Genomic DNA, 17,991 nt, shown 5'->3' with positions numbered 1-17,991 from the left:
CAGCAGGTAGTACTCTTAGTGTTTTCTGTTCTTCAGTATCATCAGAGGTGGTATATAACAGGCTAATCTGGTGGCAAATCTCAAAAAATGAAGAATATTTTGACTATCTCTTCCCAATTACTAGTTATCACTCTTACTCCTCGGTGATTCTCCTGCGTAAAGGAAATCACCTAAGTCTTACATTCAACAGCCTTTAGTAGGAAAACATGATGCAGGCGCACTGTAAAGAAAATTGGATGTTACATATTTAAACGAAATAGAAATCGGAGTCAGTGTCTTTTTTTTTTTTTTTTCAATTTTTGCTATTACGTTTGACCCAAGTTAGTAATGGTAACATGGAGCAATAATTTAGTGCATTTCAAAAATGCATGTGAATTAGAACGCTAAATAGATCGATAAGCATGATCTAGAATTGGTTATCAGTTCTAGATAACATGCAGAAAAAATAACGCAATCATTTTCACATAGACGTTGTACTTAAAATACGGCTAAAGAATAAAAATAAATTAGAAGATCAAAGACAGAGGCTTCTTTCTTAAACTTCAAAAGATCTAAACCAGAGACAAATAACATATCTTTTTTTGTTGTATTTTAATGAGTCTTTGAGAATTTCACTCAAAGCAAAATTTAATTTCAGAGAGCTTTAAAATACATGTAAACTGCAGTTAAGAGTTGTCACTGTATCACTGTCTTTTGTGTTGATATGCTTAGGAGAAAGATTTTGCTGAGAAATCTTTTGCTGGAAAGAAACAACTCTTGCCTTGTGGAAGCTGTACATTTAGGGTAAAGCTATTGTTTATTAGGATGATCTATTATATGCTGCATAGTAATAATTGACTGAAAGTGTTACCCTTCCACATATCTGATAAGATTTTCAGTTTGGTAAAATAAATTTTTATTATTTCAAAAAATCTGTGATACTAAGTTGTTTTGTTAATACTACAGTGTGAATTTCTTTCCAGAAAGAAAAAGTTAATTTCTTTCCATTTCTTGTTTACCCTTCTTTTGAGAGATTAGAAATGATAATAAGGCAAAACAAGTTTATTGCTTTTAAAAAATGTGCTTGTGTATGTGTTGAAACTAGGATGTTCTTCTTAACAGGCTTAAAACCAGGGCAACGCAAAGTTTTATTCACTTGCTTTAAGAGAAATGATAGACGTGAAGTAAAGGTTGCTCAGCTGGCTGGTTCTGTTGCTGAAATGTCAGCGTACCACCATGGGGAGGTGAGTACGAAGGGTGGTAAAGTTGTGAGAATTTTTAGCCTCTGTAAAGTAATAGGTAAATGTTTCCTGTATTGAAATTGCAGACCTAATGACTATAAGCCTACTAATCATGAATTTACTTTTAAAGAAAATAAACCAAACAGTGTGTAGCTTAATAAGACAGCATATTTCCATTCTTTTCAGGTCTTTGTGCACGGTGGTATCCCACATAGTTCGTGGGTTGTGGCAAAATAGTAGATAACAGATTACCTAAGTAAATTCTAGATTCTTGAATTGTAGGAATATAGGAAATGTGTGCTAGGACAATTTTTGTCTTGAACAAGAAATAAAGTCTTTTAAGGTAATAAGAAGGGATACTTCTTTGAAAACCTGATACAGGGTTGGAACAAAGATTATTTCTGTCTCCTGTTTGTTTATATTTGTCCGAAACATTAGCGAGAGTTGCTATATTAAAAGTCTCTCTCCATCCTTTCTTCTTTCCCTTTAAAAGCAATGAGGAGTAGTTTGTGCAATCATAAGCACAGTCAATTTGTGCCCCTTGGGTTGCTTCAGAAAAATGCTTGAGAAAAAACGGAGAAGCCGAGGTGTTTTCATAAGCATAGCATGTAGGGACACTTAAATCAGGGAGGTAGTGTGACTGTGGAAGAAGCAGCTTTATGTATTGCTGTCAGCTCTTGTAGTGGGTTTATAACATTCCTTTCTCAAAGAGACTACTTTATTGAAATTGAATTAAGGTTATTCACACAGTTTTGGGGCATTAAAAGTATATTTTATTGGCTGATTAGAAAAGACTGTCTCTTCTTTTTACTGTGAATATATATTTTCTTCCAGCAAGCATTAATGATGACTATTGTCAACTTGGCTCAGAACTTTGTTGGAAGTAACAATGTTAATTTGCTACAACCTATTGGTCAGTTCGGTACCAGGCTTCATGGTGGAAAGGATGCTGCCAGCCCTCGCTATATTTTCACCATGTTAAGGTAAACACAAATGTAAAGCTAAACACATCACTTTAAAAAGCCTTATTATGAAACTAATCCTTTCACAATACTACAGAGTTTTTTTGTGGCAGGGGAGTGGGTGAGGATTGTAATATTTTGATCAAAGCTCGAATTCCGCCTTACATCTATAAGTGGTTTTGCACGTGGATTTTTTTGCCTGATTTTCTACGCACAGAAGTGCTGTGGGAATTCTAGCTTTTCAGGAATTAAACTTTGAATCATAAGGCTGAAGACTGAAAATGTAGATCACTCAGATTAGTAACTGATCATAAATTGTAACTTCCTGCAGATGTAGCTTTCCTTTTCTCTTTCTCATGTATATTCTTTCTGTAGCAACCTAGTTTTTGAACACTTTCTTTTCTGCATGAGGTGCTGGAAATCATATTCACCCAGGACAATGTTCTAGATGAGCAAAGGGAGTCACTAGCAAAACCGCTGTAGCATTTTCAGAGGCTGCTAGGCCTACAATTAAGCAACAAAATTTTGCAACTATTTGTGTGCTGTGTTGCTTTATTACTGGGTGACCTACTGTTAGATTGAACTGTGTATTCTGAGTACTTCAAAGAATAATATTTTTGTAGATGTTAAATATTATCATTTACTGGTTTATCATGCACATGTGTTACTGTGAAGAAAAAAACCATTGTTATGAACACTTCCATTGGGAAGAACTTCCTTTTCTCAGCAGGTATTTTCAGCTTCAGAATAGCAACGAGAAAGGAAGACTTGAGAAAAGTCTACAACAGCTTGTATCTGGACCTGTGGACTGTTAAAGCATGATGTACTTTGCTTACTGGATTCCAGATAAACAGTTTTCTTCTTTTTGTTTTATAAAGCCCTTTAGCAAGGCTGCTTTTTCCACCGGTGGATGACAACTTGCTTAAATTCCTCTATGATGACAACCAACGTGTAGAGCCTGAATGGTATATTCCCATCATTCCTATGGTTTTAGTAAATGGAGCTGAAGGAATTGGTACTGGATGGGCTTGCAAACTTCCAAACTATGATACCAGAGAGATTGTAAACAATGTCAGACGAATGCTGGATGGCTTTGATCCCCACCCAATGGTAAAAATAATATATACTGGGGTGTTTTTTTGTGTTTGCTAAACATACCTTATTTTGTACTCACAAAATGAATTCATATCACTCTGGAAATGCTTGATTATCGGAACATCTGAGTTAGATTGTCCTGGTAATTTTGTGTGGGAGCTTTACTTGACTGTTGGGATGAGGCTGGGGAAGTTCACCTTGAAACAGAAACATTGCAATTTGTATTTTTCTAATTATTTCAAAGGACTTTTTCTTCAGTCTGCTGACTGTAAGCCTTCACAGTTGCAAATCTTACAGACTAGTTACGACATGGCAGTAAAGAGTTGTACTGCTCTCCTTTTTGAAGTTCCTACTACTTATCTTCAGCCAAACTTAGCATTTCCTCTCTTATTTGAATTGTACTCTCTTTTCTGTGACTGTAAGCATAGGAGATGATGTCATCACTGTTCAAGAAAATCAGCAACTTCTGAACTGCATCTAGCTTCTCTTATTTAAAATTTTATAAGAGGTCTCAGAAGTGGTGCATTCTTGAAAAAAACTGGGTAGGAAGAATAGCGGGGTGAACCCAGAATATCTAACCAACAGGTGAAATGCAGATGGTTTAACGTTTGCTTTACAACTGAGGGATATTGCTACATAGTTTCTACGACTTGGAAAGAATAGCAAAAAGGTATTTTCTTCTCTACTTAGATCACAGTTCACTGAGTGTGCAGTATCAATTTTCATGACAACTTCCTTTTGCAAATTCTTGGGAAAAATTAAGACTTTTTTTAAAAAACATTAATGCAATCCATTGCCCTTCCTTTAGGACTCCTAGGCCTTCTGTGTAGTCTCACAGTCAAATGAAGCTTCACTGTGGTGAAGCAGTTCTGCCTCCATCTAGCTTCTTTCTGTATGCTGGTATGTGTTTGTGGCTGCATGCAAGCTGGAAAAGGGAATCAATTCAGTTTAAAAAAAAAATCCTCACTCTCCTAGTTACTTTTAAAACTGGATGGTTCCACTATCTTTGCCTAACAGCACAAAAATGAAAAAATGGTTAGAGGAGGTAGCACCACATCTGAAAAGTGTGAGACTGGGGTGTTAATCTGGTTTCTGTCTTGCTGTATCTGTGCTTGCAGTTTTCTTAAAAAAACCACCAACAACCAAACCACAAACAAAACAAACAAACCACCACCTCACTGTGTTCAGCTGCATCTTTTAAATCATTTTTCTGTTCTCTAGATGTTAAGATACTTGCTCCTGTCACTTGCATGAATGTATTCTGGTTTTTCTGTAGTATTTTTCCTAAGACTCAGATCTTCATAGGCATGATAGGCTGGTTGATGGCTACAGTACAATAAAAGGTGATAGCTGTATGGTGTATGGGAAACAAATATTTTTCTGATGTTCTGTTATAAAGCTCATTACCCCTTTGCTGGTTTTTTGCAATTTCAGCTCCCAAACTACAAAAACTTCAAAGGAACCATTCAGGAACTAGGTCAAAACCAGTACGTAGTCAGTGGTGAAATATTTGTGGTGGACAGGAACACAGTAGAAATTACAGAGCTTCCTGTAAGGACATGGACCCAGGTAAGTAACAGTGAAATACATTTATGTAAAAAATAAAAACAACAAAAATTCCCTATTAAATTATTTAATCCTACATCCTAATGAACTTTTAACACGATTTCAGATGATTAAGTGTACGTGGCGGGGGGGTGAACATGGTTTCATTCTTTTGTGTGCCTTTGTAGAAGATGGTTTTCTTCTTGTGCCATCTACTGTCCATACTACAAAGAATACTTGCTTCTCCTGCCGAATTAATATTTAATCCCCCTTTCCTGTTGAGTAGACTTTTCCATCCTCATTAGATGCCTCTTACGTTTGTGCTAGTCTTGGCTTATGTTTTGTAGGTTATACTGGTTCTGTAAATTATAACTGGTATCGGGTGTAATGCAGAAAGCTTTGAAATCTTATGTTCCATTGGTTTAAGGAATTAGGGATTTTAAGAAGTGTTTCTGGTTTTTGCTACCCTATTTTTAATAGGTGTACAAAGAACAGGTGCTAGAACCTATGTTGAATGGGACAGAAAAGACTCCAGCATTAATTTCTGACTATAAGGAATACCACACTGACACGACTGTGAAATTTGTTGTGAAGATGACAGAAGAAAAACTTGCACAGGCAGAAGCTGCTGGATTGCACAAAGTTTTTAAGCTTCAAACAAGTCTTACTTGTAATTCTATGGTAACTTCTTCACGTTTGGCTATCAGAATCCTTACTGTTGCTTGTTGTAAACTCAGATGTTTTTGTAGTGTGCTTGGTACTTGGTATTGAACAGTGTCATGTATATTTGACATTGTTTGAATAGTAGAAAATTGTAGTGATGATAAATATTAAGTCAATATGGGTCAGCAAATCCATTTTAGTCTTGATGAATCTTTCAAACCAAATTAGACAGGCTCGAGGTAGTTAGTTTCCTGTAACTGAAAATTTCCTGTACAGCTAATCAAAAATGGTTACAGTAGATCATACAAATAATTTTCAGCCATATTATAATTAGATTTGAATTTTAAACTTGAGACAAGTAACATTTTCAAAATTCCACTTTATGCAGGACTATTAGTCCCCTAATAGGAGTTAAATGATCCAATGTTTCTACCAATGTAAATTCCATTTTAGGTTGTAAGATACACAAAGAGCTATCCTTAAACTGCTGAAGACATAATAGTGATGTAAATTACTCATGGTTTTTTTCTGCTTTTAGCAAGATGGTTGTAAGAATGTGAGTAAAGATACATGTCTGTTATGAGAGGGATTTGAATTGTGAGATAATCCCTGCCAGAATATTTACAAACAACCTGTCTTTACAGAGACTGAAAAAACAGTTCTACTTTTTTTTTTTATGGAAGATACTAATTTAAGATATTATCACAAAGCAAAAATACCATTACTGTCACTCTTATTGTAAATAAATCAAAAGCTATGTGAAAATAGCTTAAAACCCAAGACTGTTAAATTGGAAGAGGAAAAATGGCCTTGCTCAACGCGTTTTGTAGATTGTGCTGGAAAAGCTAATCTGCCAAATCTAGGTGATGGTATGTCTCACAGGTTTAAACAACCATATGAACTATTGTGAGAATCTGTCTTCGAATTAGTGTTAACAGATTCCAAATACTTGGCAGCTTAACCCTGTGTTTTCTGCCTACTGAAATAAATAGTAAGGGCTGCTTTCTGTGTACATGTAGGAATTAATCTGCCCAGAGTAAGCATCTTCAAGTCATGCGAGCAACTCATTGTTCACCCACTCCCAAACAGGTGTTTTAGGTTGATGAGTTGCCCTCCAGAGGGGCTTATTTCTTTGAGTTTATTGTAGAGGCCATCTAGGGAAATGAGTTCACCTATAAATGTCTAAAGAAGCAAGTCAGAAGTCAGGCAGGAATGATTCCACCTGTGATGTAAAATGATTTCTTACTTTGTGCTTCATCTTGAAGGATGGCAGTTTTCACAGCTGAACTGAAAGATTATTAAACATGCTTTTCAGCTGTTATGTTAAATTGTGACTCATTAGGTGCTACTGAACTCATGTTCTAACATTTAGATAAAATTAATAATTCACTTGAATTAAGTCATGTTTCTCTATAAAACTGTCTTCCTGTTTGAATGTGTTACTATAAATCCCATCTTAAATTTCCTTGTGAATAAAAATCGAATCTATCCAGCTGTGTGCTGCGTAGTTCCATAGTAAGGTTTGAGTTCAGAGTCTTCACAATACTGCTTTTTGTATAGTTGTGTGTGTTTGTGCAATAGAAACAGTCGTTCACAAAGGTTAACAAAGATTGGGTTATGCAATCTCTCTGAAGCAGTATCTTATGTATTTTATAGGTGCTATTTGATCATATGGGATGTTTAAAGAAGTATGAAACTGTGCAAGACATCTTGAAGGAGTTCTTTGATTTGCGATTACATTATTATAGTTTACGCAAGGAATGGCTTGTGGGAATGTTGGGTGCAGAATCTACCAAGCTTAACAATCAGGCTCGTTTCATTCTAGAGAAGATACAAGGAAAAATTACCATAGGTGAGTAAATGTAAGTTAGAATTGTTAACAGTGGGGGAAAATCTGGAAATAATTTAAATTTAGTAGAACATACTTGCATGTAAGTAATTTATTTTCATGACGCCGTTTCTTTGTGTGTGTGTGTGTGTCTTGTAGAGAACAGATCAAAAAGAGATTTGATTCAGATGTTGGTCCAGAGAGGTTATGAATCTGATCCAGTAAAAGCCTGGAAAGAAGCACAGGAAAAGGTAAGCTGATATCTCTGGGTATATTTGATGCTGCTAATATTATGAATTATATTAATTTATTCAGATTTTTTTTTCCAGCAGTTTGACTTAATTTATAACACACATGACACTTCAAAAATATTATTCATTACTCCTTACTGGATTCCATTTTAAAAAATACATTAAACTTGTACAAAAATATTGTCACATAACATCCTCACAGAGATAAAATTATTAATATTTGTAATTGTGAATATTTCATTTTAGGCAGCAGAAGAGGAGGATCCACAGAACCAGAATGATGATGCTTCCTCTGCTTCTGGCTCAGCTTCTGGCCCTGACTTTAACTATATTCTAAACATGTCTTTATGGTCACTCACGAAAGAGAAAGTAGAAGAGTTAATTAAGCACAGAGATGCAAAGGTTGGTACACCATGGAAGGCTTGTCCTGAAATATGGTAATTACTGATGTGTCTAATTGTGAATGTTTAGTTTTGATAGTATTTACTTTAGTTATAACTTAGTAACTTAACATTCTACATACTACCTTCATGTTTTAGGAGAGAGAACTAAATGACCTTAAAAGGAAATCTTCTTCAGATCTCTGGAAGGAAGATTTGGCGGCCTTTGTTGAAGAGCTTGAAGTATGTTTTATTTTACGTATCTTTCTAAAAATATTAAATTTAAATTAATTTACTTAAAAGTATTTAAATTTAAGCAAAAAATAATTAAAAAAACCACATTTTGGATTAAAAGCAGGTAGACCTCCAAATATAGCGATAAGGGGGAAATCAATATTGAGTATTTGTGTTCCTAGTGGTTTTCCTCAGGGATTGTTTCTTGCACCTATACAATATAATATTTTTTCCAAGTCAGTGATGATAAAAGAAAAATTCCCAGGATAAAATTCATTTTCAGATGGCCAAAAACCCAGGAGTAGTAACTGGTAATAGGTAATAATTATAGTATTACATGATCTAATTTCTTGTGAGGCAACAAGTATTGTCAAAGCTGTACCTATAGGAACCAAGTGTGTAGACCAAAAGGACTATGAGGGGCTCTTACTTGGCCTCCTCAGTAACTCTCGAAAAAGGTAAAGACCTGTTGGTGGGTAACTTGCTGAGGCTTAGCTTTCAATGTTGCCTGAAAAGGGCTGAGGTAATCTTTTTGAAGTGACACAGGGTAATACAAATTGTTTTATTTCTCTGTGTGTTTGTGGTACAGCTGCTGTTCAGATGTTTGCATTTCAGATAGAAGTTCAAAGTGTGAAATAAAACTTAGTAAAGGACTGGAAAATGTGCCTTGAGAACTAGTCTAGAAACTAGCTGCTTACATTAAATGTTGAGATACTGAAAAGTTACCTCATTACTCAGACACATACATGAGAAATAGAAACTTGATAAAAGAAAGATTTTTCAGTCTAGCAGCATCCAAAATTTCGTATTTCTGTATTATTGAATAAAAGTGTAGTTTTTAACTGTACAGGGTAATGAAGAATTTACCAACATTGACTGGTTGGTTTTCTTTTACTGGTAAGTGTGGTACAGTTCAAGTGAGAATTAAGGGAAGTCTTATGCTTCATGTAAAAAAGAGCTGAATCTTAAATAACACCATGTTCCACTTTGTCCTCATTAAAAAAGAGTGCGTTCCCCCCATTCCACCCCTTCTTGTTTGTTAGAAAGTAGAAGCACAGGAAAGAGAAGACATTTTGGCTGGCATGGTGGGCAAACCAATAAAAGGTAAAGTTGGTAAACCCAAGATGAAGAAACTCCAGTTGGAAGAGACCATGCCGTCACCATGTGGCAGAAGAATAGTTCCACAGATTACATCTGCCATGAAAGCTGATGCCAGTAGGAAATTGCTGAAAAAGAAAAAGGTAAATCAAAAGTACTGCTCTAGTAAGGTTATTTAAGTGCTGTATTTTTCTACTCTGGTACCATAAATCGAAATGGCTAGACCTCATTGATGCTGTGTTTATACTGTTTTGCTGACCTAATGCATGAAGAAGTTAATAGTGGTTTTCTTTTACATTTGCAAACCTCTTGTGACTACTTATTTTTCAGGTGTTTTATTGAGATTTCTTCTTTCCAAGACTGTTCAACATATGTCAATATACTAGTCCACTCTCATTTATTATCTTCTACAGACCTATTACAGTTCTGTCTTGAAATATAAAGGTGTAATGTATTTTATTTTGCCCAACTTTTTTATATTTTTAGGGTGAAACTGATTCTCTAGCAATAAAAATGGAATTTGATGAAGAGTTTGGTGGTGTGCCAGCTGAGGGTGGTGGGGATGACTCACTGAATATATCAGCCACAGCAACTAAAACCCCTAAACCGAAGAGAGAGAAGAAGGAGCCTGGTAAGATCATAGAATCTTAGAATAGTTTGAGTTGGAAGGGACCTTAAAGATCATCTGGTTCCAACCCCCCTGCCACGGGCAGGGACACCTTCCACTACACCAGGTTGCTCAAAGCCCCTTGAACACTTTCAGGGATGGGGCATCCACAGCCTCTCAGGGTAACCTGTTCCAGTGCCTCACCACCCTCATGGCGAAGAACTTCTTCCTTACATCTAGTCTGAAACTAGCCTTTTCTCAGTTTAAAGCCAGTACCCCTTGCCCTATCACTGTACGCTCTTGTAAAAAGTCCCTCCCCATCTTTGCTATAGGCCTCTTTTAAGTACTGCAAAGCCACTATAAGGTCTCCCTGGAGTCTTGACTTCTTCAGGCTGAACAACCCCAACTCTCAGCCTGTCCTTATATGGGAGGTGCTCCAGCCCACTGATTATCTTTGTAGCCCTCCTCTGGACTTGCTCCAACAGGTCCATGTCCTTCCATGATCCTTACACAGTCATAGTTAACCTTAGTTGTGTATACTAATTGGGCATTAAATATATTTTTAACACATAGTGAGAAGGGAAATAGACTACAATAATATATTTATCCCTAAAGAGTTGTGGAGGAACACTTGAAAGTACTCTGCTGAAATTTCTGTCAGTAAGCTGATTTTTTGGTGGGGATGGATCTTAAATTTTTTACAGTATTTTTTGCGAGGATTTAAATCTTTGAATTTAGGAGTAGAAAAATAGATTATATAATTAGACTAATTCTGTGCAAACTGTTATTTCTAGTTTGCATGTTCTCTGATGTTGAAGGACATGACACTCACCTTCAGTCTGAGTAATAGTATGGATTGTAACACTTGATTAGATAGATTTTCCTATTGACATATTTTGTCATCCTAAATTTAAAAATTATGCTTGTTATGGCCTGGCAGACTAACCAATGCCTATGTTAACTTTCCTTTTTCCTCTATTAGTACGAATTTATTATTACTGTTAGAGAAATACACAGTAATGGGGTTCAGAAAACAAACAAAAAAACCCCCCTGAAGACAAAAGAGAACGTTTTTAAGTATGAGGTTTTTTTAAAAAAAGAAGGAATAAAGAGCGACTACACAAATATTAATTCTGAGATGAGATCTTTTTTTTTCGAACTATTCAGGGGATTATCCAGTCTGAATAGATTAACTGAGTACAGTTATGACTGAGTTGTCTACAGGCAGCTCAAATCTACGCTTGTACCTGGTGTTGAGCCAGAGCGAATTAGCCCAGTGTGACCTGAGCTTGCTCTGCAATTGCCTGACCTCATCGTTACCCCCCAGTAGGATATCACTGCTTCCCACGTTAATTGGATTTTCCCAGTAACTGTTTCTGATCAACTGTTCCCTAAGTAATGGAAAACTGCTTGTTTTTTTCCTGGAAAACCCCAGCAACCTTTAAAAAAAAAATGGAAATTTGACTGCAGAGGAGCTAAAACTTTGAAGTAGAGACTTTTATGTTTTTCAGTCATAAAACAAATTTGCTTGGCAGTCAGCAGGTCAGGTTCTATGTGCAATCATTTCATCACATGAAATTTTTCTTCAGGAAGAAGAGAATTTCCAACACTTAAAGGAGAACTTTTTAAGATAAAAATTTATGCTAAATTTATTCATCATAAATGATTAGAAAAGATGAAAGTATTTTTAACCCTGACTGTAGTAAATGTTTTAATTTCTGGTAGGTACTAGGGTAAGAAGAACACCATCTACAAAATCCAGTGCAAAAAAAGTGAAGAAACGAAACCCATGGTCAGATGATGAATCCAAGTCTGAAAGTGATTTGGAAGACAATGAGCCTGTGATTATTCCAAGAGACTCTCTGCTTAGGAGAGCCGCAGGTACCCAGGCTTTTGTGAATTGTGCATTGTGACTGAAAGTTTCAACTATAAACATACATTTTCCTTTGACCATAGCCTTCCTTTAGGACTGCATCTCCTTCAGAGATCTTGCATTACATTTCCTTCACTGTGCAGTTAGTGAAAAATCTCTTAGTCATACTGGGAACTTGAGAGTTTATATGAAGGATTTTGTAACTTGGTCGAGAAATCTTTTCCCTTATTCTGAACATTAGAATAGAAATTACAAAACTGATGAGTCATGCAAGAAATAAACAAGATAATACCATTACAAACAAAAAAATGACCGTAATGCAATTTTACTGCCAAATAAGGCCCAATTGGCTAGTTAAAATTGAAAAAAATTCTGGACAGTCCATGAAAAGCAAAAATATCAGAGATTGAAAGTTTGGAAAATATATAAATACATGATAGTTTGAAAAACGCACAGGTTTTTCTAGAAAATTGTTGATCAATTCTTCAAGCACTTGGTTAGGAAGAATGTTGAAATAATAGATTCAAGAAAACTTGAATTGTAAGTGAAGGATTCTCATTCCTTAAATCGCAGTGATGTCTCCATAGTGCTGAGAGCTGAAGGTATCTGAGCAAGCCACAAGTGGTGTTAGATGTTTCATTACATTTTAAATTCGGTCCCTTTATTCTTCCAAGCTCAAACCAGTTTCTTTTCCCTCAGTCTTTCATCTTACATACTTTGAGTCAGGGATTGCTTTGTGACTTCCACTTTATTTAGGTATTAGCATAAACAACTATCTTGAAATGTATGTGTGTGTGTGGTGGGTTTTTTTGTTTTTTCTTAGCTGAGAGACCCAAGTACACTTTCGACTTCTCGGAAGAGGAGGATGATGCCGATGATGATGATGATGCCAACAACAATAATGACTTGGATGAGCTCAAAGTAAAAGCCTCTCCAGTTACAAATGACAGAGAGGATGAGTTTGTTCCTTCAGACAGTTTAGAAAAAGATGAATATGACTTCTCCCCAGCCAAATCAAAGCCATCTCCAGAGTAAGTTCTGTAACTCTGCAGTATTTCTTTACTAATATCTTTTTTGAATGCAGAAGTCTCTGAACAAAACTGAGAAACATCAACCTGTTTCTACTCTAGATGTACCATGTAAAATAAAATATATACATTTCTGGGGAGGAATTAAAGCATATAACAGCGTATAAGGCTGTTATTGCAGCCTTCCAACTGACCCATGCAGATGTAAATGTGACTTACCAGTGTCAGTACAGTACATTCTCAGGAATAGTATCTTACTAAATGCAGTTTAACAGATGCTCCATGTTCCATCTTGTGCCAGTCTAGTATACAGAACTATTGAAAAAAAATGTAATCCCATTAATTTTAAGTGCCTGGAGTACATGACTGAACGGCAGTTCTAGGGCTTATACTGCTTGCTGCAAGCATATACAGAAATGCTAGAAATGCTTTGTAGTACTAGACCAGGAATTTAATCTCCTATGCATATTGTAATGTCTACATACTTCAGTATGTAGTTAATGCAACTCATAGAATTTCTTTTTCCTGTTCGGAAGTAGAAAAACATCTCAAGACAAGAAAAATCAAGAGTTTGGGAACATCTTTTCTTTTCCATCTTACTCTCAGAAGACAGATAATGGTGAGCTTGTTTTCACTGATCTATTTAATCTTACAGCAATGGTTATGGAATTTATTACAGAGTTTATGTTGGATTCACAAACTTCACACAGTAGTTACAGAAGAAGGATGTCCAGTTTTATAAAGGGGAAGGGGAAAGGAGGCTCTTGTCCTTAGAGGAACAAAGCTTGTATCATAGATAAAGTCACGGAACATCTGTAGCCTAGCTTGTAGTATCAGAAGTACTTTCTTGAGATTAATTTTGACTGTTGTTAATATTGATGATTTAAAATATGCAGTGAGCAAATCTTATTCTAAACATACTCTGTGATTGTAGATACAACAAAATTGGACAGTGATGATGAGGATTCTGCTCCTGTTTTCTCATCATCTTTTGCCCCCAAACAAACAGAGAAAATACCGAGTAAAACAGTAGCTGCCAAAAAGGGTACGTATAGGATTTTCCTGTAAGCCAATCCATTGATGCAAAACTCATCTCTTCCACCTCTGCATTGTCTCTTCACATCTTCAAAGTGGGAACTGCATTCATGTATTTTGAACTCAGTGAAATTCAGCATAGGGTGTGAATTTCTTACAGTGCCTTAGTCATACTAATTTCTTTCTTTCCAGTGGCTACTGTACTGTCAAAACTTAATACTTCCCATGTATGGAGTTAGTGTCCAGCCTTTGATTAATATAACTAATGGGAGGGTTTCTTATCCTCTGGGAATAAGTGAAATAAGATGACCTTGGGATTGAAGATAGTCTTCCATAACGGATCTAACTTCCTTACTTCAAAAGGAAGGAGAGCAAGTGCAAAGAAGGAATCCCCAAGAAATATTTATATCCTAAGCCAGTGTCATGGTTTAACCCCAGCTAGCAGCACAGCACCACACAGGTGCTCCCTCACTCACCCCCGATCCCATCATCAGGCAGGTGTTCAGCCACTTCCAGGAAAGCAGGGTTCCATCACATGTGATGGTGACTTGGGAAGACAAATGCCATCACTTCAAACATTCCTCCTCCTTCCCCACGTTTATATGCTGAGCATGACGCCATACAGTATGGAATATCCCTTTGGTCACTGCGGTCAGCTGTCCCACCTGTGTCCCCTCCCAACTTCTCATGCACCCCCAGCCTGCTCGCTGGTGGGGTGGGGTGCGAAGCAGAAAAGGCCTTGGCTCTGTGCAAGCGCTGCTCTGCAGTAACCAAAACATCCCTGTGTTACCACCCCTGCTGCCAGCACAGATCCAAAACACAGCCCCAAACGAGCTACTACGAAGAAAATTAACTCTATCCCAGTCAACACAAGCACAGCAGACTATCACAGTAAGTTTCACTTGGCACAGTTGTTGTCTTCTTGAAACAGAAGATGAAAGGCTCTCCTCAAACTTAAGAGGTATAAATTCTTTCAATTATTATTCAGGCTTTTAGAACTTCTTTAGAACTTCAGCTTTTAGAACATCTTACATTGCAAAATTAAGGACAATTCCAAGAAGAGCGTGTTCATAGTTTGGATTTGTTCTTGTAGTCCTGCTTGTACTTGTTAGGAACAAGGTTTTTGGGTTGGTTTTTTTTTTCCTCTGTCTACCTTGGGGAATACTGGTTATCTGTTGTTAGTTCTGCTTCTAAGAGAAAGACTTGTATTCATTTCTAAATACGTGTTAAAGATTATGCTAGACATCTGCCATAATAATTAATGGTGACTAATGTTTTTTCTTGCCAAATAGGTTATAAAATGCAGTTCTGAGCACATGTTAAACTGGGGATTTTGTTGCTTCCAGATCTTGGCATTTCTTCCCGTATAAGGAAGATAATTTCCTTTCCTCTTGCTGCTCTATCTTCTGTCCTCCAAAAGCTTTTTTTTTCCTGCGATACTGTGGCCTTTGTTTTTTTAAAACTTCTTTTCACCAGCTCGCAGCTGAACTTTTAATGTATGTATTCTTCCCAAAAACAGATATCTGAAGGAAATCTGCAAGGAAGCAGCCACTTACAATAGTTAACTTACTGTCTTAAAAATAAGAAAAAAAAAAATCTCGTGTTATATATTAAGTACCAGTGATTTGCAGCATCTTTTCATGCACTTTCCCAATGCTTCCCTATTTCTAATCTCTTTCTTGCTGCATTATGTCTAATCTGATTTATAAACTGTGTGAATCGGTGGATGTCTGAATGCTTCTCAAACACTTCCATCTAGTAAAATTCTATATACAATAAATTAAGATTGTTTACAGAAATAGCTGATGTCTAATAGAGTAGCCTTTTATGTTAAACTTCTGTACTGCAGTAAATACAAGAGAACAGTGCATGCAGGAGCTAGACATGGATACAATTTAACATTCAGTCTTTCTCCCTCTCTGTTTTTTGAAGGTCTGGATGTGATGAGTTGTCATTAACCTAACTTGAAACCTTAAAGTACAGCTGTGATCTGTTTCTGAGTTTCTGTTTAACCTTTACGTGTGCAAAATAGATATAAACAGGTTCTCTTTCAAGCAAAACTTCTGCCTTCAGAGTAGCTTCGGGACACAGCCTCCCTCTCAGTGCATGATAATATGACAGGTTGCTTTCACCAGCTTTCATCTTCTCTCCTTTGTCCAGATTAGACATGACCACAGTTTGACAGTGCAGTGATAACCTAGCACGCTTAGTTCATTGGTTGTCTGGTATCCTTTTTTGTAGTCTCCTGGATGCCAAGTCCATCTTCATGGTCTGTATTAGCAGCCCCTTCAGAAACCATTTTCTGGTCTTATAATATCCCAGCCACTCACCTCACACTGGTAATGCCTGTTGTCCAGCCAAAATAATTCTTTGAGTGAGTTGTTTGATTTTTCTGTGACTTCAGACTTGGATTTGTAAGGATAGGAAGCTGAAACTGAAGAACCATTTGTTGTGCTTTGCTATCTGTACAGCCACATTCCCTTCTCAATGAGAAGAAATAAAAGGAATAGGTGAGAGTTCAGCTTCTCTTTCAGCTCTCGGTCACTTTGAGATGAAATCTCTTGACCTCTGGTGTTTACTACAGAGGATCAAGAGACTGCTGAGCTTGTTTTCCATGCACTGTTTGAGAGGTCTGTGGTTCTGGTGCTTTATACTAAGCCTAAGAGAAATCTGAGAAGTCTTACTCTTGTGTTATAAGCAGCTGCTCACCTCACATGGCTCAGCTGTTGAGATTCCAGCAGTGAGATGTTACCCTTCACATCAGCTGTGGGACTGATACCACTCCTGGACTTCCTACCAAAAACTTGGGCTCCTCGAGACCCTACGTGCATTGACTCCACTGCAGACTTCCATTTTGTGGCTTGGCTTGGCTGAGCTGATGGTCTAGTTACTGTCAGAGATCCTTCCCACTTCTGCAGGCATTAGGTATATAATCTAAGGTTGAAGTTCAGAATCCTTCTAGAGTTAGTGCAGAGGAAGATACATGTTTTGGAAGCCATGGACATTATTACTTTAGTCACCAGATGGTAACAATTAAGACGTTTGCTGTCCTTTGGACTTGGTGTTCTGCAGGCAGACTTCACAGGAGTTCTTCTTCTCAGGGAAGAACAAGTCTAATGTTTGTCACAGTGTGTCATACCTCTCCTTTATTTCCCAGTTATTTCCTTCTCCCCAGTTCTTTGTCTACAAACAAAGTTCTTTGTCATGTTACCCTAAGGTAACATGAGTTAAACTCAAGGACTTGGGGCCAGCTGAAGGTACTTGCATCTCATGGTGTATATGCTGGGTAGTGCTTGTCAGTGGAACATACTTGGCTTCTGTCTGGTACGCTCATTGAATTAATGGCATGAGAACTGTGGAAATCACCAGGCTCTTTAAAATATACATGATACATACACAGATCCACATCTAAACCCCAACTCCTGATGCTGAATGTCACCTAGAGCTAAAATGGATCCCTTCTGTTAAGATTGTCAAAAGTTCTGCTTGTCATCTTCAAGCTGATGAAACTTCCAAATCTTTGCCTTCCCTCCCTGCTAGTTACTTTTCTTATGCTGGTGAAACTTTTTTCCTGTATGAAGGGCTTTGTTGCCTTATGGGACCTAAAATCATGTTCCTTTAGGTACTGCCCCCTCCTTCACTGATAACTAGCTACTTAATTTTGGTGATGCTTCTAGAAAGTGTTTCTTCTGCTTTCACTTGCTATGCACTTTTCAGGCTTACTGGTAGGTCTTTGTGGCTTAGTTTTACTTCATGCTAATAAATACAGCTGGTTTTTTCCCAGCTGAGATACCTAGAGAGACCTGTTTCAAGCTGCTTTCAGATATCATTCCTGACTTCCATCCTAAGCATTGTTGTTGCTCTCCCCAAGTCTTATCTGAAATGCTGCAATAGCCAACACCATTTTTTTTTCCCATCCATGATTCCAGAGGATGTTGTATTGCCAGGCTGTGCTATTTGGGCTACCCGACAGGTATTACCAGAAAAAGCGGAAGGACATAACTGCCCTTGTGCAGGGATTCTCCAGGGGGTGGCAATTTAAGACATCATAGCCAAAAAGCTTGTGGAGATGCTCTCTTGTTGTCTGAACACATTCCCCTAGTGATAATGATAAATGAAAGCTTGAGTTCTCACACATGTCCACATTCATGCTATATGGAGAGGTTTTACAT

At 37.1% G+C, this 17,991-nt stretch overlaps 1 protein-coding gene across 1 annotated transcript in view; it reads left to right on the top strand.

The window, feature by feature from the left end:
• Window positions 1-17,991, top strand: part of TOP2B (topoisomerase (DNA) II beta 180kDa) — a 59,778-nt gene that overhangs the window by 39,097 nt on the left and 2,690 nt on the right. The window contains exons 19-33 of the mRNA XM_010141482.1: window positions 1,102-1,223; window positions 2,055-2,203; window positions 3,061-3,292; window positions 4,712-4,846; window positions 5,303-5,503; window positions 7,142-7,337; window positions 7,473-7,564; window positions 7,811-7,966; window positions 8,104-8,187; window positions 9,222-9,419; window positions 9,763-9,907; window positions 11,609-11,764; window positions 12,580-12,787; window positions 13,321-13,403; window positions 13,719-13,829. Of these exons, the coding sequence (XP_010139784.1) occupies window positions 1,102-1,223; window positions 2,055-2,203; window positions 3,061-3,292; window positions 4,712-4,846; window positions 5,303-5,503; window positions 7,142-7,337; window positions 7,473-7,564; window positions 7,811-7,966; window positions 8,104-8,187; window positions 9,222-9,419; window positions 9,763-9,907; window positions 11,609-11,764; window positions 12,580-12,787; window positions 13,321-13,403; window positions 13,719-13,829 (2,268 nt within the window). The remainder of the gene's footprint in view (window positions 1-1,101; window positions 1,224-2,054; window positions 2,204-3,060; window positions 3,293-4,711; window positions 4,847-5,302; window positions 5,504-7,141; window positions 7,338-7,472; window positions 7,565-7,810; window positions 7,967-8,103; window positions 8,188-9,221; window positions 9,420-9,762; window positions 9,908-11,608; window positions 11,765-12,579; window positions 12,788-13,320; window positions 13,404-13,718; window positions 13,830-17,991) is intronic.

Source organism: Buceros rhinoceros, unplaced genomic scaffold, assembly GCF_000710305.1.
Source record: "Buceros rhinoceros silvestris isolate BGI_N320 unplaced genomic scaffold, ASM71030v1 scaffold10718, whole genome shotgun sequence".
NCBI classification, from domain to species: Eukaryota; Metazoa; Chordata; class Aves; order Bucerotiformes; family Bucerotidae; genus Buceros; species Buceros rhinoceros.
This window is presented reverse-complemented; position numbering and strand designations above follow the sequence as displayed.